At 41.6% G+C, this 26547-nt stretch overlaps 5 protein-coding genes across 5 annotated transcripts; all 5 read left to right on the forward strand.

The window, feature by feature from the left end:
- Nucleotides 1–2284: 2284 nt before the first annotated feature.
- AGABI2DRAFT_114660 (hypothetical protein) lies at nt 2285–2659 on the forward strand (the record flags this gene model as incomplete). The annotated part of the gene is made up of 2 exons (XM_006454835.1): nt 2285–2344; nt 2387–2659. 2 exons carry the CDS (start codon nt 2285–2287, stop codon nt 2657–2659), a joined length of 333 nt encoding a protein of 110 aa, XP_006454898.1.
- Nucleotides 2660–3570: 911 nt separating this feature from the next.
- Nucleotides 3571–4308, forward strand: AGABI2DRAFT_140730 (hypothetical protein; the record flags this gene model as incomplete). The annotated part of the gene is made up of 1 exon (XM_006454836.1): nt 3571–4308. The coding sequence occupies one exon, from the start codon at nt 3571–3573 to the stop codon at nt 4306–4308; it is 738 nt and encodes a 245-aa protein (XP_006454899.1).
- A 2116-nt stretch (nt 4309–6424) lies between these two features.
- AGABI2DRAFT_61004 (hypothetical protein) lies at nt 6425–6808 on the forward strand (the record flags this gene model as incomplete). Its single annotated transcript, XM_006454837.1, has 1 exon — nt 6425–6808. The coding sequence occupies one exon, from the start codon at nt 6425–6427 to the stop codon at nt 6806–6808; it is 384 nt and encodes a 127-aa protein (XP_006454900.1).
- Nucleotides 6809–12114: 5306 nt separating this feature from the next.
- AGABI2DRAFT_114663 (hypothetical protein) lies at nt 12115–12450 on the forward strand (the record flags this gene model as incomplete). The annotated part of the gene is made up of 1 exon (XM_006454838.1): nt 12115–12450. One exon carries the CDS (start codon nt 12115–12117, stop codon nt 12448–12450), a length of 336 nt encoding a protein of 111 aa, XP_006454901.1.
- A 3498-nt stretch (nt 12451–15948) lies between these two features.
- AGABI2DRAFT_114665 (hypothetical protein) lies at nt 15949–16491 on the forward strand (the record flags this gene model as incomplete). Its single annotated transcript, XM_006454839.1, has 1 exon — nt 15949–16491. One exon carries the CDS (start codon nt 15949–15951, stop codon nt 16489–16491), a length of 543 nt encoding a protein of 180 aa, XP_006454902.1.
- Nucleotides 16492–26547: the final 10056 nt, after the last annotated feature.

The following is a 26547-nucleotide window of genomic DNA, read 5'->3' on the forward strand; positions in this document are numbered from 1 at the left end:
CTCAAGGCAAAACTCCTCATACTTGACGATTTTATGGTGTGGCCCTCCCCTCCTCGACTCTGTGGCCTCTGTGCCATCCACAAGCCTGTTCCGATGGTCTTTGATGGCCTTACATTTGTTCCTCGCTATGTCACGTCCTTTGTGTGGAGGTTTTTTTTTTTTTTTTTTTTTTTTGTAATCAACGGCTTGTTAGGCCTTCTATTCCAGTGGTATAAGTACATGAACAACTACGTACAACATGCTGAGAATATGGTTGCCATGACGCGTTACCATTATAAGAGAAAACATATCCTGCGTGACAAGGTCAAGCGCTATCGTAGATAAAAGAAAAATAAAAGTTTGATTGAAAAAGAATGGTACATTGGTGAGCAACCCCGGGGCTTAGCCCTCAGTCAGATACTAACACACCTACATCAGGAAAATTGTATTTTTCTTGATTCTACTTACAGCTACTTTGAGTCTCTTGATGACAAGCTAAGAAGTCCAAGAATATCCTGGTTACTTAAATGGTTCTTAGATATTCAGCTCAAAGATAAAAATAAGAAAACCAAGAACCAAAGAACACTAAAAAGACTTGACCTTCTCAACAAAACATTATATACTTAGCTTAAGGAGGAAAAGAAGAAACCAAGGATCAAGGAATGTTTGAAAGAGCTAGATTTTTTCAACAGAAGCTTAAAGTGAAAACAAGATCATCAACTTTTTCAAGTGTAAACAATTTTATGTTCACTATAAAACATGTTTAGAGAGACATTATGCTGTATGCTCTGTTCTACTGCTTGTAAAATTACGGAAAAATCACGACAAATCTTAGAATATTAAAAAAACATAAGTTTATATGTATGTTTTTGTCGAAAACATACCCGTTATGGAGATATCAAGATTCCATCATGGGGGGGTCATTGTCAACTGCAGATAGACCCGTCATAGAGCCTGCTCTACTAACCGGAAAATTATGGAGAAATCACGACAAATCTTATAATATTAAAAGAACATAGGTTTATATGTATGTCTTTGTCAGAAAACATACCAGTTATGGAGATATAGAAAAACATGACATTCTTGTCATGTTTTATACTGGTTCCTGTGCCGATTTTCATGTTTTAAGAGTGCAAATATATGTATTCAAGGTCCAGGAATTCGAATCTGGTTTTAGATTTATTATCCGATCAATATTTGAGGAGCTATAGCGCAATTTTGTGTTTATCATATGTTAAATGTGCCATATCTCAATAGGTTTTTATTCAACAATAGATCTGATTAAATATTCGAACTCCCCCGACCTCGAAAATATAGGAATACACTTTTAGATCATTAAAATTCATGCAGAAATGACCCGGAAATATCTCCTACCTATGATTTGAGGAACTTTGACTCGAAAATACATGATGGTCATGTGACATGTTGAACTTCTGTTTCGAGCATGACCGTTGATCCTTCCTCATCACCACCATCATTCCTCCCCTCCCCTCCCTCCCCTTCCCTCCTCATTACTCTCCTAGGCTTATATTCAAGTGAGTACCTTCCCTTCCCTTCCCTAGCTCTCTCCCAGCTAATTCTAAGCTGGTTTAGGACGCTTTTTTTGCCTATTTTGGACGCTTTTTTGGGGGATTTTTGGAGGGTTATTTGAGGGGATACTTGAGCAGATAATTGGGGGGATAATTGGGTAATGTATGGAGGAGTTTTGGGGGGATTTTAGAGATTCTCTGGTCCCTGGTGAGTGCTCTCTATCTCTGTATGTTTTCATACTCATTTGTTACTTGTAGACTATTCCTTTTCTCATCATCACTCCCTCATCATCACTCCCTCACCATCCTATCTCATCCTTTTGTATAGATTGTATCCAATGTATTATATTTACTATGCTAATATAATCACTTTCACTCTTAAGCTTCTTATTATTGTCTTAGTTGACCTTGAATGTCTTAAATATGTACTTGTGCGACTTTAATATGACTTTTTACTTATTTATCTTTATGTCAACATTTTTATATCTATGAGAAAGAAATCAACAAAGTACAGTTTAAGTAACTTTTAAGTCATTCCCAGAAACTTTAAGATATACAGGCCTAAGTATCATTAAGAAGATTCAGAAAGGTCCCTGTTCTTAATTGTTTCTTAATGACTGATTAAGAACAATTAAGAAAAAAACTTTTTTCCTGATGTAATAACTATCGCCCATTGTCTCTCATTTGTTGTTGCCAACTCAGCTTCTTGCGAACGGCTATTCAACATGTTCGGCATTACATTATCTTGTTTACGCTCTCGACTTCGTGCAACAGCTATGACAAATCTTGCTACACTTTGGATGTACCTCCTTGAAGAGCATATTCAATATGGGTTGGTCAAAGAGCGACTTCAGTAAAACCTTACATCCCATTCAAAGGTCCAAGCCGAACAACAAACTATGAAAATGGATGATCAGGTTGAGCATGCACAGCGGGAACCTGAATCCGAAGCTGGATCCAGTGTAGAACACTTTTCAGAACTTGCTGAAGTTCTCCTTCATGCAGTAGAAGCTATTGAAGATCAAGACAACTCTGATGGTGATGTTTTTGGTGGTTCTATCAGTTTATGTCTGCCAAAAGGCTTTGATTTGGACAATTCATATTGGATGGATACCTGGAAAGGTTTGGCTATGCAAAATTTAGTAGATTAGATGGAGTTCCACGAGTTGATGGACTTGGATGGCAATGCTGAAGTTGATGATGGTAACGAGGCTGATATCACACTCGCATTGACATAAATATGCACTAGTTCATATATTTTGTACTTGTATAAGTGTAAATTGACCGACATCAGCGTCGATTGATGGTAAATTGAGCAGGAACAGTGGCCCAGGCTTTACCGAGCCATCAAACCCATAACCATGTCCGCAAGTCATGGCAATATCCATGACCGTGGATTTCGTGGCAGGCCACGTGGACGTCCACATGGTTTGACAACACTGATAGATGTTATGAATTTACCAACCTATAGGAGGGACGTCATCATGCTTACTCAGTTCCACATCCCTGGATATACTCTTCCCCACCTACGCTTCTCCCATCATTCTTTCCCATGTCACTTTCTCTTTGACGTTACCTTGTTTATCTTTTCCTTCTCATGATCATTCTTATTGTTCCCTTGATTGATCCTTCATGTTACCTGTTACATCTTTTTGTTCTCATGATCAATCTTCTATTCTCATGATTGATCATCCTCCTTCCTAGTTTATACTTTCATTCTCACTGATTACTCATCTACCTCGGTCATGGTTACTCAGCCCGTTCTATAGTTAGTTACCTCGGGTAGATAGTCTTAGTATAAGTAAGCGTAGATACTCTCTGTATTTCCCTACGCTTTACCAACTTGCTTTTCCCCTTACTCGCCCTCAAGTCTTTGCCTTTGCTGCAACCTGAGCATTTGCTTTAAGGTCGTAACATTTGGTAAAGCGTCCTTAGCTCACCTTGCAATTAGTAAGTACCTTGGAAGGGTACTGTGCAGCTTACGCTTGCCGTAGAACCGAAATTTTTTAGCCATACGGGCATCAGACGAGTTTTAGCCACACGGGCACCAGAGAAGTAGTGTATGAGCACAGAGAGAAACGACTACGACAGTCTAGACGAAGAACACTACGAACGAGTAGCCAGATCTACTAGGAGAAACCAGAACAGGAAGAACCAGAAGAAACGACAACCAGTTGACTTTAGGAGTTACAGAGACACTAGGAACCCCATCGACACAGAGTCAGAGAACGAGAACACCATCGACACAGACGATCAGAACACCCGAGACAACGACAACATGAGCAACGACGCCGCCGTAACCGTTAGTGCACAAGCAGATGCACTCAAGTCGCTTATCCCGAGCCCGAAGGATTTTGGGGGGAATAGAGAGCAGTTTGCAGAATGGTGGATGAACATGACACTTTTCCTCAAGTACAACAAGGTCACGGACACCGACCAGAAAATCATCGCTACCATCGTACGATTGAAAGGACCTATCCCCAGCTATTTTGCCGAAGTTTGGACAGAGAAACTCGCCAGCAGCATCACATACACATGGGATACTTTTGAAGAAGAAATCAAGACTTCATTCGGAAAAGGAAACGAGAAGGATATAGCAGAGGAAAGGATCGAATCCCTCAAACAAGGAAACAGGAACACCATGGACTTCCTAGTCGAATTCACAGCTCTCATGTACAAATCCAAAATCGACGACCAACACGCCATATTCCTCCTTAGACGCCACACCCGTCACGATATTATCAAGACGATTTTGGGATACCCAAGGAAAGACATTCCGGAGACGAGAGAAGACTGTTAGAACCTTGCCAGAATGTCACGGCGTCACGCTGTCACATCTGTCACATATTTTATTACATAATAATTTCCCTCTGCTGCTACAGTTCGACGGAGGCTAAACTATCGGCATACTGCTAAAATGGCGCAAGCTACAGACTTACCAATTGAACTTATCGATTTAATCTTATCTTTCTTGCCTCCGAACCATGCGGAGCAAGTACAATGGAGAAGGGCGGCGGCGGCTATAGGAAGAGAGGCAAGACCGGTAGGTTGGAACCTATCGGATCATCGGTGCAGACAGTGTGGGAGGGTATGCTTAGCAATGTGGGACTATGAGGAGCAGAAGGCGTGGGTAATACAGAGATGGGGATACTGGGGGCCGCGACACTGGGCAATAGCCGGATTCTTTGTGCTATGTCCATGTGATGCGATGTTAGGTAACTACTTCAGGACGTATTGGTTTGTGTGAGTAGATTACCGGTTTAGGAGTTGTTTGTGCTTGTGGACACTTTTATGGTTTGTTTGGTGCTGTTGACGTTTTTATGATCAATTTACTTTTGTTTACTTACTTCTTACTCCACTCTTCTTTTCTCATGTCAAATGTATAATTAGTCTACTTTCTCATACGTACTTCTTTTCACATGTCAGTATATAAATAAGTTACCTAGGGTAGTTGGTCTGTGCGCCGTAGTCTAGGTATATAAAGTAGGTAGAAACTTGTAGAAGACTCCGTCGAGTTCTCTTAGGTTCACGCCTAATAAACTTTTGTCACTTTCCTCTATAGTTCTTAAGTTCAGGTGTGACCTGTGACATCTCAGTCACAGTCGCCCTAACAGTAGAACTCGACTACTCCGGGGATCGCACAGCACAGTGCCCTCCCCATCTCTTACTCTTTACTCGTCCTCTACTCTCTGCGCGCCATCGCGGCCGCCACACACATAGCCGGTCCCTAGGCTTAAGGGGTGTCTGCGCATAAACACAACGTGCGTCGTGGACATCGGTGGTTTGACACAGACCATCGATAAGACGAGACCTACCATACTGTGTGGTGTTATTTTCTATCCCTGTACTACCCCATTTGTAACTTCTTGTATAAACCTTGTGCTGCGCTTGCATTGTCAAGTGGTACACGCAGAGGAGTGACACTGCCACATTAAGTGCGTGTCTAGATTAGCGTGAAGATCCGTCTTCGTATATAGCTTTATCTAGGGCAGTAGTCTTTCCCTTCGCCAGTGCGGCATTTCTTGAATAAACTTTTTCTTTTTGTATATGCGTCCAAGTGAAGCAGGCTATTGGCTTCATTGGATTGGTGGATACGCACCAGGTGACAGGAAAAGACCTCCCTCACCTTCCTCAAAATTTCTCATCGACTACCGCCCGGAACATTCCGAGTACCTTCTTCTGAATCCGAGGAAGAAGAATCCGCCTCGGAATCCCAATCCGAGGAATCCGAACCAGAACAACGAGAACCGTCCGTATCCCCCCTACCCCTATATCAACCACCTCCCCCCGAATACCACGAGCCAGACATGGCCAACCCCCAAGACATAATCAATCAGCTGAACGCTCAGCACACCCTCATCACCCAACTGCAGCAGCAACTCGCCCAGCTGCAGAACAACCCACAACCGGGTCCACCAGGCCCACAAGGTCCACCAGGGGACGACGGAGAAACCCCCATCGTCCAAGTAGTAGCGCCACCAATCGATGTGGCAAGACCAAAGATATTCTCAGGAGACGGAAAGGAGCTGAGTGGCTTCATAACGGCGTGCAAAATTTATCTGAGTTTGAAAATGGTAGGAAGACTACAAGGGGATCAGATGACGTGGATACTATCGTATGTACAAGGAGGAGCGGCGGAGTCTTGGAAAGAGAACATCATGGAGATGATTGAAAACGGCGAACAAGAAGCTCCAGCCCACACGGAGGAGCTTTTTGATAGTTTGCGGAACAATTTCGGAGATGCGGATGAGGAGAGTACGGCAGTAGGAAAGTTGAGGTTGATTGAGCAAGGAAGTAAAAGTGCGGAGGAGCATGTGCAGGAGTTCAAGCGAATCGCTCGGGATAGTGGATATGAGGGACGAGCCCTCATCGAAGAATTCAAAAGAAGTTTGTCTGGAAGGATCAGGAAGGCGTTGATGGAATCTGAGAACCCACCAACTACCATCAGGAGTTGGTACGAGAGGAGCATGAAGTTGGATAGGCAGTGGAGACAGGCGAAGGCGGAGGAAGACTACTATCGGCGGGGGCAAGCCAAGCCCCAACTACGAACCCACACCCCCAACAACACTTTCGTGAGGCCACAGCCTCAACGTCGAGATCCCAACGCGATGGATGTCGACACCGCCGCAGGACCCAGTCGAGGTCCTATCAAGTGTTATAAGTGTGGAAAGTTGGGCCATATGGCAAAGAATTGCTGGAGCAAGGCTCCGGCTCGAGATGTGCGAACATTAGACGTGGACGAGCAGCGGGACTATTGGAAGAGGATGTTTGAGGAGGAACAGAAGAATTTAAAAGAGTAAAGGAAGCAAAGTCTCCTCGTTTGACTTCCTACAACAAATTCGATGTACTATGTAACAAAATCAATGTTTTGGACACTGTACAAGAGGAGAGTTTCCTTGTAAGGACAATACGACCTTTAAGGGAAATTAAGCTGAATGTGGGGGTAGAAAAATTGGACACACATGATGGAGTAGGAGTACAGGCGCTGTTGGATAGTGGAGCAACGGGGATGTTCATGGATAAGGTGTTTGCAGAGGAAGAAGGGTTCAAGCTGGAACCTTTAGAAAGACCAATCCCGGTCAAGAATGTTGATGGGACAATCAACGCATCTGGAGCAGTGACACACCGAGTTGCTGCGAACGTGTACTACAAAGGGCATAAAGAAAGAGTACACTTCGAAATATGTGGCCTAGGAAAAAATAAGGTCATATTAGGAATGCCTTGGTTGCAGATGCATAATCCGGAAATCGATTGGGAGAAAGGAGAGGTAAAGATGACCAGGTGCCCAGACGGGTGTGGGTACAAAGACAAAGGAAAAACAAAAGAAAAGCAAGAAGAAATACGAAGGATAGAGGAACCAAGGAAATCAACACGGCAGTTGATGAAGGAAGCACGAGAGGAAGAAAAGAGGGAAAAGCCTGACATGTCACACAAGCAATATGCAGGTTGGAAATTAGTTTCCTTCCCAAAGAAATCAAGTTGGGGAACAGTATTGCAGTATAGATGCGAGGAATGTGGAATTCAAACGTCGGAACATTTGCTGAGCAAACACAAATGCCCAGCAAAAGAGGAAATCGCCTTAGACGAGTTTGGGATGCCATACGAAGGAAGTGATGACGAAGAGGAAGGACCAACCATGGCCAAGATAGAAGCATACGAAGAAGAGCAGGAAGAAATCCGAGATGAGGAAGAAAGATACGAGCGAGTAAACAAAGCAATAGGGAGATTCAACACTCCCAAAAACATCATCGAAGGGATCGCATTAGGAGTCGAAGCGGCATTTGCCAGGGAATTGGCACGTAATAGACGTGCTAATAGTGGAGCTGAGGGATTGGCGCAACAATCCAAAGAGAAAGCTGAGGGGTGGGCGCAATCACCCGGTGACATGGCTGACCGATTAAATGGGGAAAAGGCAGAACGTCTAGAAGAAGATGACAGCAAGACAGCCACCGCGGGACAAGCAGGGGCTGGACAGGTACGTCCTAAACGAATAAGCGCCCAAAGGAAAAATAGGAGTAGAGAAGAAGAAGGACAACTAGAGATGTGGGTAAGAGGAATGACAGAAGAAATGCCGGAAGAAGAAGAAATTCGAAGCATAGACTCAGTAGAGCAAGTAGTACCAAGACGATTCCACAAGTTCCTTAAAGTATTCAAACAAAAGGAATCAGAGAGAATGCCTACTAGGAAACCATGGGATCATGCTATCGAATTAAAGGAGGATTTCAAACCCAAGAAAGGAAAAATATACCCCTTGTCGCCAAACGAAAGAGAAGAAGTCCAAGCATTCATCAAGGACCAACTCCGAAAGGGATATATTAGGCCTTCGAAATCTCCCCAAACCTCACCGGTATTTTTTGTGCCGAAGAAGGATGGAAAGAAGCGGATGGTACAGGACTATCGATTTTTGAACGATTGGACAATTAAGAACAATTATCCTTTACCTTTAATTTCTGAACTTATAGACACTATGGGTAGTAAACGATTATTTTCTAAGATAGATTTACGTTGGGGTTATAATAACATTAGGATAAAAGAAGGAGACGAGTGGAAGGCAGCCTTTACTACTTTCATGGGTGCCTTTGAACCCACTGTTATGTTTTTTGGACTTACAAATTCGCCTGCTACTTTTCAGACTATGATGAACGAACTTTTTAGGGACTTAGTAAATACGGGAAAAGTAGCTGTATTCATTGATGATATCTTGATAGGAACAGACGATGAAGAAGAGCATGATAAGGTGGTGGAAGAAGTGTTGCAGAGGTTGATGGACAATGATCTATTCACAAAACCAGAAAAATGCGAATGGAAACGAAGTGAAATGGGGTTTTTGGGATGTATAATAGGGAGGAACGGAATCAAGATGGAGGAAAGGAAAGTGAAAGACGTAGTAGAATGGCCGACTCCAAAATGCGTTAAAGATGTACAAAGATTCTTGGGACTGGCAAATTACTATCGACGGTTCATTGAAAAATTCGCCAGTATTGCAAAACCATTACACGCATTAACTAAAAAGGACAAGAAATGGAGTTGGGGAGATGAAGAAGAAGAGGCCTTTGGTACGCTAAAAGCAAGATTCACATCACATCCAATCCTAGTAGCCCCAGAATTGGATAAAGAGCTAAAAGTGGAATCTGATGCGTCAGCTTACGCCACGGGTGGAGAGTTGGCAATGAAATGTGAAGACGGAAAGTGGAGGCCGGTAGCATACATTTCCAAATCAATGACAGAGACGGAACGAAACTACGACATTCACGATAGGGAGATGCTGGGGATTATGCGGTGTTTAGAAGAATGGAGACACTTCCTGGAAGGGGCGAAACATAAGTTCGAAATTTGGACAGATCATCGCAATCTAGAATACTTCGCGAAAGCTCAACAACTAAATCGACGACAAGCCAGATGGGCCTTATATCTATCTAGATTTAATTTCGAATTAAAATTCCGCCCAGGAAAGACAATGGGGAAGGCAGACGCATTGAGCAGAAGACCTGACTTTGAACAAGGAACAAAGGATGATAACAAGGATCAAACCCTGTTAAAACCAGAGTATTTCGCAATCCGAGCAATGGAAGAGGGTCATATGTTAATCAATGCGGAGGAAGAGGAAATATTGGAAGAAATCAGAAAATCAGAAGCAAAAGAGGATGACGTAGTGAAAGCGGTGGAAGAGATGAAGCGAGCAAAAGTAAAGTCGCTAAGAGGAGACGAGTGGAAGCTGGAAGAAGGATTGGTACTGAAAGAAGGAAAAGTCTATGTGCCGAAAGACGAGACGTTGAGGACTAAAATCATTCGACTACATCACGATACCCCCATTGCTGGACACGGAGGACAATGGAAGACAGTAGAAATGGTGACGCGCAATTACTGGTGGCCAGGCGTCACTAAGCAAGCCCAGAAGTACGTAGAAGGATGCGATCAATGCCAACGAAACAAGAATCGACCAACACCGCCGGCAGGAAAATTAATGCCGAACCCTATTCCCACCAAACCATGGGCCGACGTATCCGTCGACTTCATAGTAAAATTACCAGAATCACAGGGAATGGACTCAATTTTGGTGGTATGCGATCGATTCAGTAAGATGGCTCATTTTATCCCAACTACGGAAACAACATCAGCGCTAGGACTAGCCAAACTGTTCAGGGATCATGTATGGAAGTTGCACGGGTTACCAGAAACGGTGATCTCAGACAGGGGACCACAATTTGCTGCAGACTTTACCAAGGAGTTGAATAAAATGTTGGGAATTGATACTAGGTTATCTACAGCGTTTCACCCACAAACGGATGGCCAAACCGAGCGAACCAATCAAGAACTAGAACAATATCTCCGATCATTTGTCGATCATAGACAAACTGATTGGCCCGATTGGTTAGCAACAGCGGAGTTTTCCTATAACAATAAAGAACAATCGTCAACAAAGGAAACTCCATTTATGGTCAACGTGGGAAGACACCCAAGAACTGGTTTCGATCTCCGACGACAAGGCAATCACCCGGCAGCAGCAGACTTTGCGGACCGCATGAAACTTCAACACGAAGAAACTCAAGCAGCCCTGAAAAAGGCACAAGACGATATGCGGAGGTATGCGGATAGAAGCAGAGGAGAAGCGGTGAAATACAAAGTGGGGGATAAAGTTCTATTGGCTACCCGGGACCTTCAAATCCAGGGACGACCTACCCGGAAACTTACGGAGAAGTTCATCGGACCATATACCATCAAAAAGATCATTTCCCCCAACGCAGTGGAAATAGATCTCCCCCGATCTATTCGGATTCATCCGGTGGTTAACGTCAGCCGAATAGTACTATATCGGGAACAAGTGGATGGACAAGGGAGTAGACCGGCACCGGCTGTAGAAATAGAAGGAGAACAGGAGTGGGAAGTAGAGAAAATCCTTAACGCCAAATGGCTCCGCGGAAAGAAGCGGTACCTAGTTCGATGGAAAGGGTATACGGCAGAAGCAGACTCGTGGGAACCCGAGGAGAACTTGGCTAACGCCAAAGAATTGATTACTGAATTCCACCAACTCTATGGGGAACTCAATAGGATACAGCACGTTCTACGTGACACCGGGTTCCAAGAAAGGGAACTACCTAATCGATTTACAGCCAAGACCTTATTCGGATGGGATGACAAACAGTTTGATGCCGAATATCTTAAGAAGTTGGAACGAAATTGGCGAACGTGGAGGTCTTGAAGGGTCGTCTCCGGAGAAGCCGACTTTAAGGAGGGGGTACTGTTAGAACCTTGCCAGAATGTCACGGCGTCACGCTGTCACATCTGTCACATATTTTATTACATAATAATTTCCCTCTGCTGCTACAGTTCGACGGAGGCTAAACTATCGGCATACTGCTAAAATGGCGCAAGCTACAGACTTACCAATTGAACTTATCGATTTAATCTTATCTTTCTTGCCTCCGAACCATGCGGAGCAAGTACAATGGAGAAGGGCGGTGGCGGCTATAGGAAGAGAAGCAAGACCGGTAGGTTGGAACCTATCGGATCATCGGTGCAGACGGTGTGGGAGGGTATGCTTAGCAATGTGGGACTATGAGGAGCAGAAGGCGTGGGTGATACAGAGATGGGGATACTGGGGGCCGTGACAATGGGCAATAGCCGGATTCTTTGTGCTATGTCCATGTGATGCGATGTTAGGTAACTACTTCGGGACATATTGGTTTGTGTGAGTAGATTACCGGTTTAGGAGTTGTTTGTGCTTGTGGACACTTTTATGGTTTGTTTGGTGCTGTTGACGTTTTTATGATCAATTTACCTTTGTTTACTTACTTCTTACTCCACTCTTCTTTTCTCATGTCAAATGTATAATTAGTCTATTTTCTCATACGTACTTCTTTTCACATGTCAGTATATAAATAAGTTACCTAGGGTAGTTGGTCTGTGCGCCGTAGTCTAGGTATATAAAGTAGGTAGAAACTTGTAGAAGACTCCGTCGAGTTCTCTTAGGTTCACGCCTAATAAACTTTTGTCACTTTCCTCTATAGTTCTTAAGTTCAGGTGTGACCTGTGACATCTCAGTCACAGTCGCCCTAACAAAGACTGGAATAACGCAATCTTACAAGTTGGGTCAGGACTAGAGACGATGAAAAGGATTGATCAGAGGACCGAAACTGGAATCACTTACGGAGGAAGTGGACAACCGATGGAGATAGGATGGAAGAAATTCGAATGGGACAAGGATGGGAAACCCAAATGTCACAAATGCGGAAAGTTCGGACACATCGGGAAGAACTGCGAAGAGAAGAAGAAGAATTTTGGAGAGAAGAAGAGCTTCAAATGTTTCAGTTGTGGGAAATTTGGACACATTGCGAAGAATTGCCGAAGCAACAGGAGTGGAAGAATTAGAGCGATGAACGAGGATTCTGACGATGAAAACGACTCCAAGAACGAACAGGGTTTTTCCGATGGTTCCGAGTAGGCACGACCTCGCGAACCAATGTACCTAGACAAATGAACAATCGATACGTTGTCCCTCAAAAACGTCTAGGAGTGCAAGAACTGGAAGTAAAACCTCTCCTCACTACAACAAACGGAAAGAAACTCAAAGTCTCAGCCATGGTCGACTCGGGATGCACACACACATGTATCGACAAAGGATTAGTAAAGAGGAAGAAGATCCCGACGAAGAAATTGGAACGGCCGATCACATGCAGGAATTCAGATGGAACGATAGCAGGAAAGAAGGATATCACCAAATTCGGGAAGATAGACATAAACATCAATGGTCATAACAAGCAACTGGACGCGGTCGTCACTCCATTACAGTCATCCGACCTCTTTCTGGGTCATGATTGGTTAACGAACCACAACCCTGAGATCAATTGGAAACAAGGAATTATCAAATTCAACCGGTGCCCCACATCATGTTCTTTTCCCCATACCGACATCTCTTTCGAACCATGTATACGACGATTACAATCAAATGAAGACACTGAGGAAAAAGAACCGGATCCAACGAACCCTGAAGACTTACCAGCATACATGAAACCCTTCGCCCATCTTTTCAACAAAAAGAACTTCGACAAGCTACCTGAACGAACGGAATGGGACCACGAAGTTAACTTCACAGAAAACGCACCAACGGAAATATCATCAAAGGTTTATAGCATGACACCACTAGAGAGAGAAGAACTGGACAAATTTTTGGACGAAAACCTGGCTACCAATCGAATCCGACCATCAAAATCACCCTATGCAGCACCATGTTTTTTCGTTCCCAAGAAAGACGGTTCACTAAGGTTATGTCAGGATTATAGGAAACTGAACGAAATCACGATCAAAGACAAGACGCCACTACCCCTCATCAGTGAAGTATTAGATCAACTCAAAGACGCCAAGGTTTTCAACAAATTGGACATTATCTGGGGGTACAACAACGTTCGGATACGAGAAGGAGATGAATGGAAAGCAGCGTTCTTGACGAATCGCGGATTATTTGAACCAACGGTCATGTTCTTTGGAATGAGTAATTCCCCCGCCACCTTCTCATGTATGATGGCGACAATCTTTCGAGAAATGATACAAGACGGATCTTTAGCCAACTACATGGACAATTTCATCATTCCAGCAAAGGACGATGAAGAATTGGAAGCACGAACTTTACGTTTTCTCAAAATCGCGGAGAAGCACAATTTATCATTCAAACGGACGAAATGCGAGTTCAATGTCTCGTCAACAACGGTATTAGGAACGGTTATTGGGAATGGAAAGGCAACAATGGAAGAAGAGAAGGTCAAGGCAATACGAGATTGGGCGGTCCCTACCACGGTCAAACAAGTCGAAAGCTTTTTAGGTTTCGCCAACTTCTATCGACGATTTATCAAAAATTTCAGCACCATCGCGCAACCACTAAACGAGCTGAAGTCTAAGAAAGGAGAGAAATGGTATTGGAACGATGAACAACAACAAGCTTTCGAACAAATCAAGCAAGCTATTGCCAGCGAACCGGTCTTAGCGTTACCCAAGGACAAAGGACAATTCAGAGTTGAAGTAGACGCATCAAACTATGGAACAGGAGCAGTACTATCACAGGAACAGGAAGACAAATGGCACCCGGTCGCCTTCATGTCGAAAACATTATCTGAAGCCGAGCGAAACTACGAGATCTACGACAAGGAACTACTAGCTATCATAAAAGCTTTGAAACTATGGCGACACTATCTATTGGACGCAAAGGAGCAATTTGAGATATGGACAGATCACGAGAACCTCAAATATTTCCGAGAACCTCAAAAGCTCAACGCTCGACAAGCAAGATGGTACCTCATGCTACAGGAATACGATTTCCTTCTACGACACATTCCTGGGAAGACAAACACCAAAGCAGACATCCTGTCGAGACTAATCAAACCTGACACATCTAACGACAACCGAGGAGTAGAAATGTTCAAGGAGAAAATGTTCATCCGAAGAATTGAAGAATCCATTCCCATCTATGACGTCACCTTACTCCACAATCGAAGATTTGAAATCATAGCCGATGAAACCCTACTTGAGAAGATTAGGAAATGTGAAAGACGAGAAACCAGAGTAATAGAAGAGATGAAGAAGCAACCAGAGAAAGTATGGGAGAACAACGGAATCATTTACCGACAAGGAAGGATCTATGTTCCGAATAATCAGGAGATCAGAGATTTCATTCTTCACGATCATCATAATTCCCCCGACGCCGGACATCCTGGAATATACCGAATGCTAGAATCAGTTAAACGAACCTTTTGGTGGCCCACGATCAAAACGGATATCAGAAGATATGTCAGAGGATGCGACATGTGCCAGAAGAACAAAACCATTCGACGACCCGATCACATCCCGCTTAATCCATTATCCATCCCCGACAAACCTTGGGAAGAAATATCTATAGACATGATCGGACCACTACCGAAGTCAAAGGAGAAGGATGCTATTATTGTTATCGTTGACAGATTCTCCAAAATGATCCACCTCGTTCCCACTACCACGTCACTCACGTCCATGGATCTTGCGGAAATCTATAAGGAAGAAGTCTGGCGACATCATGGAATTCCAAAACGGATTATTAGCGACAGAGGACCACAGTTTGCATCGAAATTCATGGAATCCCTATGCAAAGCTCTAGGCATTGAACGGAACCTTTCTACGGCCTATCACCCACAGACAGACGGTCAAACAGAGCGGATGAATCAGGAAATTGAAACCTACCTTCGAGCATTCATCAATTATCGACAAGACGATTGGACGAGATGGCTTCCCATGGCGGAATTCCATTACAATGACAAAACCCACGCTGCCACCGGACAAACCCCATTCTTCCTGAATTACGGACTTCACCCATGGAAAGGGAATATCACGGTAGAAACGACGAACCCCACCGCCACCTCCTTGATCGAAGAATTAGAGAACGTGCGAGAAGAAGCTAAAGCTGCAATGGAAGCAAACAACGAAATAATAAGAGAAAGAGGAAACAACAAGCACCACAAGGAACCCTTTGCAGAAGGAGATAAAGTTTGGTTAGAAACGACGAATATTCATTCCAATCGTCCGACTCGGAAACTAGACCACAAACGATATGGACCTTTCGAGATCTTGAAACAAATTGGCGATCGATCTTACAAACTGAAGTTACCTGATACTTAGACAATACACGACGTCTTCCACACATCGCTCCTAACGAAAGTCCGAAACCCGGAGTTTGACAGTCAGAAGAAACCCACTCCACCTCCACCTGACATTATCAATGAAGAAGAAGAATATGAAGTTGAAGAAATCCGAGGACACAGACGAAAAGGCCGAGGAATACAATTTTTAGTTCACTGGAAAGGATATGGAAACGAAGACGACTCTTAGATACCACGCTCATCCCTAGAAAATGCAGAAGAAGCACTCTCCGAATATAGAGCAAAACTTCCGAATGGACAGTTATAAAATCAACCTAAAAATGCTCCAACTCTTTCATCCCTTCATCGACCACAATATGCAAGCCATTACCGAATCTTTTACACCGGTTTCAAAAGACCTCTTTATCCGTGGAGCCGACATTGTATTCATGACCGACGACGGAACCAAATTCCACGTCCATGCCTACTTCTTCACTCGTGAATCTATCTATTGGCAACAAAAACTCACCGGCCATAACGAACCTCACCATCCTTTATCCAAACACTATACACCAAACGACCCCTACATCATCCAAGATGTAGATTCTCATGATTTTCGAAAATTTCTCCGTGTATTCTATAATACGCGATATGGCGATTACTCTTTCTTTTCCAACCTCGACTGGGTCGACATCTTATCAATTGCACACAAATGGGAGTTTCCACACGTCAAAACTCTTTCCAAACTTTATCTTGGAAAAATGGGCTACGGAGTTGTCGAACGAACTTGTGGAGTTCACTGTACTCGAATCGTTGACGATGAAATGATTGACCGTTCTTATCCTCATCAAGTCTATCTTATTTCGTGTGGACACGAAATCTGAACAGGGGGTAATGTTATGAATTTACCAACCTATAGGAGGGACGTCATCATGCTTACTCAGTTCCACATCCCTGGATATACTCTTCCCCACCTACGCTTCTCCCATCATTCTTTCCCATGTCACTTTCTCTTTGACGTTACCTTGTTTATCTTTTCCTTCTCATGATCATTCTTATTGTTCCCTTGATTGATCCTTCATGTTACCTGTTACATCTTTTTGTTCTCATGATCAATCTTCTATTCTCATGATTGATCATCCTCCTTCCTAGTTTATACTTTCATTCTCACTGATTACTCATCTACCTCGGTCATGGTTACTCAGCCCGTTCTATAGTTAGTTACCTCGGGTAGATAGTCTTAGTATAAGTAAGCGTAGATACTCTCTGTATTTCCCTACGCTTTACCAACTTGCTTTTCCCCTTACTCGCCCTCAAGTCTTTGCCTTCGCTGCAACCTGAGCATTCGCTTTAAGGTCGTAACAATAGAGAGCACTCACCAGGGACCAGAAAATCTCTAAAATCCCCCCAAATCCCCTCCATACATTTCCCAATTATCCCCCCAATTATCCCCCCAATTATCTGCTCAAGTATCCCCTCAAATAACCCTCCAAAAATCCCCTAAAAAAGCGTCCAAAATAGGCAAAAAAGTGTCCTAAACTAGCTTAGAATTAGCTGGGAGAGAGCTAGGCAAGGGAAGGGTAGATTACTTACTTGAATACAAGCCCAGAGAGCAATGGGGAGGGGAGGGGAGGGAGGGGAGGGGAGGAATGATGGTGGTGATGAGGAAGGATCAACGGTCATGCTCGAAACAGAAGTTCAACATGTCACATGACCATCATGTATTTTCGAGTCAAAGTTCCTCAAATCATAGGTAGGAGATATTTCCGGGTCATTTCTGCATGAATTTTAATGATCTAAAAGTGTATTCCTATATTTTCGAGGTCGGGGAGTTCGAATATTCAATTAGATCTTTTGTTGAATAAAAACCTATTGAGATATGGCACATTTAACATATGATAAACACAAAATTGCGCTATAGCTCCTCAAATATTGATCGGATAATAAATCTAAAACCAGATTCGAATTCCTGGACCTTGAATACATATATTTGCACTCTTAAAACATGAAAATCGGCACAGGAACCAGTATAAAACATGACAAGAATGTCATGTTTTTCTATATCTCTATAACTGGTATGTTTTCTGACAAAGACATACATATAAACTTATGTTCTTTTAATATTATAAGATTTGTCATGATTTCTCCATAATTCTCCGGTTGGTAGAGCAAACTCTATGACGGGTCTATCTACAGTTGACAAAGACCCCCCCACCCCATGATGGAATCATGATATCTCCATAATGGGTATGTTTTTTTAATATTCTAAGATTTGTCATGATTTTTTCGGAATTTTATGAGCACCAAAATAGGACATACAACATAATGTCCTTCCAAACATGTTTTATGGTGAACTTATATGTTAAGACTGGAAAAGGTTAATTACAAAGTTTTGATAAAAGCCAGTCTCTGGTAGATTGCCAAAGCATGTCATCCCTTGCTGATTTCAATGCTGTTATCAAAGGCGACGTTATTACACCCGTACATCCAGACTATGAAAATTCTGTTGCTCACTGTTTGACTTGATATCAGCTTGATATAGCCTTAATTTTTGCAAGTTGTCTTTTTGTGTACATAGGTTATGCATAATTCCTTTTTAACCCTTACTGTACTTATCAGACTTTTTTGTTATGTTGATAAGTCAATTTTAAGTCAACTTTTTGCTAAGACAAAAAAAGTATAAATAAGTATTTTTAGTTTTGCTGATGTAAGTGTTATGACCTTAAGGAAAAAATCAGGTTGCAATGAAGACAAAGACTTGAGGGCGAGTAAAGAGAAAAGCAAGTTGATAAAGCATAGGGAAATACAGAGAGTATCTACACTTACTTATACTAAGACTATCTACCAGAGGTAACTACATGTAGCTATAGAACGGGCTGAGTAAGAGTGACTGAGATAGATGAGTAATCAATGAGAAGGAAAGTACAAACTAAAGAGGAAGATGATCAATCATAAAAATAAGAAGATTGATCATGAGAGAGTAAAGATAAAACAGGTAACATGAAAGATCAATCATGGGAACATAAAAATTAAACAAGGAAAGGTCAAAGACAAAGTGATACAGGAATTGTTAGGGCGACCGTGACTATGATGTCATGGGTCACACCTTAACTTAAGAACTTAGAGGTAGAGTAGCAAAAGTTTTATTAGGTGTGAACCTAAGAGAACTCGACAGAGTTTTCTACAAGTTTTTACCTACTTATATACCTAGACTGTGGCACACAGACCAACTACCCTAGGTAACTATTTATATAATGACATAAAAAAGAAGCAACATATGAGAAAGTAAGCTAATTATACATTTGACATGAGAACGAAAGGTTTGACATGAGAAAAGAAGAGTGGAGTAAGAAGTCAGTAAATAAAAGTAAATTTGATCATAAAAATGTCAACAAAACCAAACAAGCCATAAAAGTATCCACAAGTACAAACAGCTTCACAACAGGTAACTTACATAAACCAAACTTTCCCAATGTAATTTGCCATCATAACTCCACATGGACACATCGTAAAGAACCGGGCCGGTTCCCAATAGCGATAGCCATGGAAATGCCACCTCTGTAATATCCATGGCCGTTGGTCCTCTTCATCTTGCATTGCTAAGGTCATTCTCCCACACTCTCTACACCTGTGATCCGTCAGACTCCAACCCTTCGGCTTCTCTTCTTGTCTGACAGCTGCTGCTCTTCTTCTCCATTGTACTTGTTCCGCATGATTTGGGGGTAGAAAAGATAAGATAAGATCGTAGAGCTCGGACGGTAAGTCTGATGCTTTCGCCATGGTCAGTATGCCAATAGTTCAGCCTCCATTGAACTGAAGCAGCAGAGGAAAATTATTATGTAATACAATATGTGACAGATGTGATCACATGATGCCGTGACATTCTGGCAAAGTTCTAACAGGAATGAATGATGGAAGAAGCGTAAGCAGGAAAGAGTGTATCCAGGGATTTGGAAATGAATAAGCATAATGACGTCCCTCCTATAGGTTGGTAAATTTGTAACAATAAGCCTCTTATAATTGATTTTATGACTTCGGCTTGTCTTATTTTCCCTTAGCTGCCTTGATTGTATGCTTTTGTGACTTGAGTATGACTTATCCTTTCCTTTTAACAATGAAATTACTTGATTGAACATTTACACCTTAACTTCAAAGTCAGAATAAGTTTCAAAAGGAAAAAAAAAGTCTGTTTTAAAACCTGTGAGTAAATTTTTCCTTATTTTGAACTTTTTTTTTATGTTTAAGTCATTCAAGTTGAACAAAAGTTGGATTTACATTTTCCTGATGTAAGAAGCTGATGATATTGAAAACAGCTGTATTTTCAGTAATAGGCAAGAACTGCAGGCCACAGGAATGCCAAAAAACTTGAAAAGTAATATTTGAAAGTGCCAGTGTTACCAGCTCCAGACGTGACAATGTGACAAAGGCATGTGCCACATTTTTCCCAGTAAGATTAGAATAGAATAACAAGACTGTAAGTGGTCACCAGCAATCCCTGCCAAATTCAAGCTCCGACACCAAGTTTCCCACACACTCAAGCTCCCCTCATCCAAGTGGACGCACCTCACAGAGCTTGCACTTCAACTTGTAGACCCATAGTTTATAGAGATAAAATATATATTTCTTTATTCTACATGTATTCTTCGAGAGACAAATGTAGATAACTGGCCAGGGGAGGGAGATAGTATACTTAGTGCTTGAGTGGTGGCAATCTTAAAATAATTCTCTCAAACATTACATCCAAATAGTATCCATTTGTTCAGATCAGAGGTCCGATTGGCATTAGGATGTGCCGATCCCTCTCGACGAGGTGCATTTGCAGAGAGGTAAATATATGATTACATAAGTGAATATTAGGTTCCTTGGCTGTCAAACAATGGGCCGTACACCAGCATACCATCGATTTAGCCCCCTAATTTTGCTTAACCACTAATTTTTTCTTTATACATGTCCGATTTAATCCATATAAACATAATTTGCACGTGTATTTGATATAAGTCCTTCTCGATCTCGCAGGATTGCAAGGTTTTTTTGCCGTACCATCATTTTGATGGCTCTCGCAGGCGGCCTGCTTACTAATCACTCACGCTTTCTTAGAGAGGGTTGCCGGGTACCACTGTAAGTAGTCAATATTTTATAATCATTGTTAAGGCAGGTTACATCACCCTTTCCAACATGAATTTTGTCTGCAACAAAAATGAAGGCATAATCTCCAACTTTGAGGGGCCGATTGGCTGTGACAGTACCAGAAGAGATTAAGTGTGCCAAGGGAACATGATGTTTGTGGAAAGTATGAATATGTTGAGTCACCATCTGTAGAATATAGTATGTATCCCAAATGACTCATTTATTATAATTTAAGTTTTACTCACTTTAGTTGCAAAACTGGATGCCATTATAGCAGCATTTTGTGCATTACCTGTTGCGTTTTGAGCACTTGTTATTGTGGGCGTATAACCTGGATTTCCAATCCACTGTGTTCTCCGATCAATCCCAGTTACAACATTGATGTCTGATTATTCTTCCCTCAATACCTGCTGAAACTCTTGAATCAATTTTAGCTTTGCACTTATTGGCCCAAAATCCATTGCCTGAGCATCACATGTATGAGCACAGTGTTTTGCATGCTCTGACTGATGTGCTCAATGAATACTGGATAGCTGAGAAAGATCAAAATCATGAAAGTCAAAGTAACCTTGATTGTATCTAAGTGGGTGACTAGGCTCATCAAGTTAAACTATTGTAAAGGATTTGCAAAATTGGATATCTGTTGGCATTCATCAAGTACAAGAGTGGAAGTCAAGAGGTCATCCTTGATTTGGTGTCTATCTGACAAAAGTGAGTACACAGATGAAAAATGAATTAGAAACTCACACATTTATGACATCATGTGTAACAAGTGCAACTAATGCATATGTGAGTTCCATAAACTTATCATTATCCTCAGATGTAAGGTATGTCTGACAAAAATCATTGGCATTATGAATTAGGCATTGCAATTGCGCAGCTTCCAGTTCCTGATTTTCATTGTTATCATGGCCTAAACATACAGTATATACATAGCCTAGTAATATCTCTGGCAAAGATAGCGTGGTCCAATTATAAGCCTAGCTATGGGCTAAAAACCCTTTACTATAGGAATTGACTGGGAAGTGTAACCACAATATATATAAAGGAAGAATACTTGATCTATGCGAGCTCGCATGACAGCCATAGCTGGGGTCCCCACAGGGAAAAGTGTACTGGTGGGAGAAATATGACCTTACCAATTGAGGTACAAACTATTGGTTTATACATGAAGCAAATACAACATGTAGCTACAACACATGCATACTATTAAATTCATATTTGCAAACACAGCAAGGTAAAGGGACTTAGTCACTATGACAGTCTGCTTATGTACCCTATGTTGTGAATAGGAAGTCCCATCAAATATGAGTTCCCTTTTTGGTTATACGCGAAGTGTAGCTACAATCATAACTAAAATATGAAAGAGAGCTAGGAGCTATTGGCAAGAACAGGCATAGGTCAGCATCTAGCGAAAAATTGTCCAGAAAGAGTAACTGTTGATTAGTGGATTCCACAAACTTACAAAAGCTACTCCTGAAAAGGGGTGGTATGACTCAAAGGCTTAGTAGCTACAATAGAAAAGGATGAGCAAGCAAAGATATAAATAATGGAGTCTTATTAAATGTAGTGTACCTGAACCAAAATAACTTAGAGAACCGCAGTATAAAAAGCCTGTAGTTAACGAACAAAAGGCAAGGAAATTGACCTGCCGAAGCTCTGCAATTGTATTTCGCTATCAGTGAATCTTATTTGTGGTGTTATCTGTGACTTTTTCCTTTGGACATGAAGTCCAAAAACTGAGAACTATATGAATTTGAGAGAAGTGTAATTGTGAACCAGATTGTTATCGAGACCTTGAGCTACAACTCATTGACAGTGTGTGATAGCTTCGTGTTAGCTACTAGGATATCACAGCTTGTGTTACGACCTTAAGGCGAAACTCAGGTTGCAACGAAAGGCAAAGACTTGAGGGCGAGTAAGGGGAAAAGCAAGTTGGTAAAGTGTAGGGAAATACAGAGAGTGTCTATGCTTACTTATACTAAGACTATCTACCCAAGGTAACTAACTATAGAATGGGCTGAGTAACTATGACTGAGGTAGATGAGTAATCAGTGAGAAGGAAAGTATAAACTAGGAAGGAAGATGATCAATCATGAGAATAGAAGATTGATCATGAGAACGAAAAGATATAACAAGCAACATCAAAGATCAATCATTGGAACATGAAGAATGATCATGAAAGGGAAAAGATAAACAAGGTAAGGTCAAAGAGAAAGTGACATGGGAATGAATGATGGGAGAAGCATAGGTGGGAAAGAGTATATCCAGGGATGTGGAAATGAGTAAGCATGATGACGTCCCTCCTGTAGGTTGGTAAAATCGTAACAGCTTGCATCACTTCGGTAGTGGTATAAGTCAGTGGCCTTGTAGTTTGTCAGTATAAGTTGGTAGCTTCTCACTAAGTTGATATCACAGCTTATATCTACCCACATTGTTTGGTACACATTGCCTGCCATAGCACAGCAGTGTAGTTGAGCTTTATTGTGAACAGTCCTTCTCAAACCACCAGATTCCTTACTCCTTGAGCAGCTGCATCCAAAAAAGAACCTAAAAATCCGAAAACAATCTTAAACTTTCAACACTTCATAAAAACATATCTGTTTCTATCTTGACTTCTGAATTAATTCTCCTATAAACCTATAAACTGAGAGTAGTTTGTGTGTTATTGAATCTATTTTACATTTTTACTTCCATAACTACTGTCACCTTTTCATCGTCAAAGTCATCATCAAATTCATCATTAAAACTATCTCAAAACCAAGTATCAATAAATGAGAGTAAGACTTGATCACAATGATTGTGTATGTAGAGTAAATAAAGATGAAAGAGTTGATACCAAAAATTAAAAGAAGATTATTGACTTTATCCATTGCACTTGCAGCTAGATCTTCTATCCTCAAGTCAGAAGAAAATGTGCCAAGCTTGAAAATATCTAGTCTGAGGATATGAAAGTATGTGTGGAAATAACCACTAACTAGTAGATTTGAGCTGGTAGTAGCAAGCAGGTTTCTCTGTCACATTTTGACACATACATAACTTTGGGACTATATGGAGAAAACTGAGATATGTAAATTCGCTACAATCTGACAAGCCTGGCTAAATGTATGTTCACATGATTCTGTGGAGTGTAGCCATAAAAGGTTTAGATTTTGGAAAAAAAAGTTGCAATAAACAAACATAAGCCCTATATATTCTTCAACAGTGTATTTGACTCAGCTGGTAGAAAGGAACAACAACCATGCATCAATGAAGAAGTGAAGCCAGAAAAGAGCTTGCAAATGCTCTTTATGAAATATACCCTGACTTTGGTATGCATCAATTGCATCACCAAATACAAATAGATAGATGATTACTCCAGTCATTGAGTCTCGTAGATTATCTTGACACAAAATCTAGCATTGAGGCAGAAAAGAGGCGAGTGGCTGCATTGTCATCTTGATGGTCCATTTTCTCAACATCATGGCAAAAAAAAGGTGATCCTACGCTGTGAGCAACCTCATGGATATGGGAATAAGATGCTGCATGGTTTTTTAAGACCAAGAGATGCAAACCCAAAAGCAGGTTGTTCTGAAACATCTTTAGTGTGTGCTTTGAGTCTTGTATCATGCAAACTAGCTGTCCATGATTGGGACAGTAGTCAATACATTCTCTGCATTTTGTCGAGGGTTTTCTATTGTGTATTGAAGAAATTTGGCAGCTGTGTCTCTGATAAGTCTCTGGGTGCTTTTTTCCACCTCTGCTTCATCACACACATAAGACACAACTCTGATTCCCACTTGGATGAGGTGCCAGATAACGCAATGAGAATAATCAGCTAAGACCTCTGTTGTCACTTTGTTGATTGGTAAGGCCACAAGAACTATGGGAGTGGTCTTTGGCCGTGAAATGCTTGGCAACCAGAGGTGTAGCTAAAACAAAAAGTGGAAAGAAAGTGTAAGTAAATAAGAACAAATAAAGCAAAATAAATTGCTAAACCTTGGAAGCCTTCAATGCCTCATGCTCCTTCAGTACACCTTTCAGCTGTGCTGGGTCTGTAACAAGAATCTGCCCTTCAACTTCTCCCACTGAAAAATATTTCACTTTTTTTGCATTCCAATATAGCCAAAATGTACTGGACAGTTTTGTATCATCACAAACAATGGAAACCAGGCCATTGTAGTTCTGTTATGAATTAACCAACCTTTAGGAGGGACGTCATTATGCTTACTCATTTCCAAATCCCAGAATATACTCTTTTCTGCTTACACTTCCCCCATTATTCATTCCCATGTCACCTCGTCTTTGATCTTTTCCTGTTTATCTTTTCTTTCTCATAATCAATCTTTGTTGTTACAGCCTAAGCCATTTTATGCTTGAAATATGCCTTAGCTATGACTTATAGTTCATTACAGGCTTAACTACATCATCCTATAACCCCTACTTGTCACTCAGCAAAGTATACCATTCATTGTGAGTCTATATGAGGAATCACTGGCTTCTATTTGGAAAACCTGTACTATTAGGGAAAAGAAGCCTTTAGCTATGATGAACATATGTCTAGCTATAATGAGCCTCTGCATGTGGACCAAGCTAAGCCTTGGCCAGTCGTGGAATGACATGTAATCTTAGCGGGTGCAGCTAACATGTAGATCCTTTACTCCCAATAGAGAATCCAGCTTGATTGCACTTCAATCTGATGAAAATCAGAGGTAGATCCTGTATCCGACATTATATGGGGATAATAACCCCTAGCTCCGACTCCAGGTATTCAGCACATGGACCCACTTCCATAAAAAGTCAATTGAAAATAGTAGCTAAGCGTTGCCGTGCAGCAGCTAAGAATAGAACAGCACAATGTTCAGCCTAGGAAGTGCAGCTAGGAACTCAAGATTGCGTAACATAAACTGTTGAGTTAATCTTCGCCTATAGCTCCTACTGTTAGAGCACCACATGCTCTATAATGACTCAGCTGAATCATATGGCATAGACTTCTCATTTCATTGGTCAGTAGATCCATAGCTTCATTATCACATGGACTTAACATTTCCTTTAGTATATATTTCCTTTTGTAATGTCTTGTAGCTAAAGCTATATAAACACTAACGTGGAATCCTTCGTGCCCAGTTGCTGGGAAGAAAGGAAGTCAAGGAACTCTTGAACCTCTTCCAGGCTTCTTGCCATGCCATACTCGCTCAGCTGACATACCCCATGAGCCATCCCAGCCTTCTGCCATTTGTGTGTGTAAGCTTCAATGTTCAAGGCGGTGTGAGTGATTTGGTTCTAAAGAAGGCCGAGAGTCAAGTGAATGGCCACTTCATCAGCCAGAAGTGATTGGGTAGTTTGCATGAGGTCTAATAAAGAATATCAGAAATTATAAAGAAGAAAAGAATTCAAAATGGAAACTCACTATATAGTATGTTGAGGAAGTAGCCAATGAGTTGAGCTCTCCAAGTTCAGAAAGCTCAACTTCTGGGTGCACCACAAATGAGCAGTGACCAGCTTTGGATTTAGCACAGGCTTTACATTGTCTGATGTGTGAAGCAGGGGGTCCACATTTGTCGATCGCCTTGATAATGCAGTTGTGTTATGAATTTACCAACCTATAGGAGAGCGTCATCATGCTTACTCATTTCCATATCCCTGGATATACTCTTCTCCACCTACGCTTCTCCCATCATTCATTCCCATGTCACTTTCTCTTTGACGTTACCTTGTTTGTCTTTCCCTTCTCATGATCATTCTTATTGTTCCCTTGATTGATCTTTCATGTTACCTGTTATATCTTTTCCTTCTCATGATCAATCTTCTATTCTCATGATTGATCATCCTCC

Source organism: Agaricus bisporus, assembly GCF_000300575.1.
Source record: "Agaricus bisporus var. bisporus H97 unplaced genomic scaffold AGABI2scaffold_1, whole genome shotgun sequence".
NCBI classification, from domain to species: Eukaryota; Fungi; Basidiomycota; class Agaricomycetes; order Agaricales; family Agaricaceae; genus Agaricus; species Agaricus bisporus.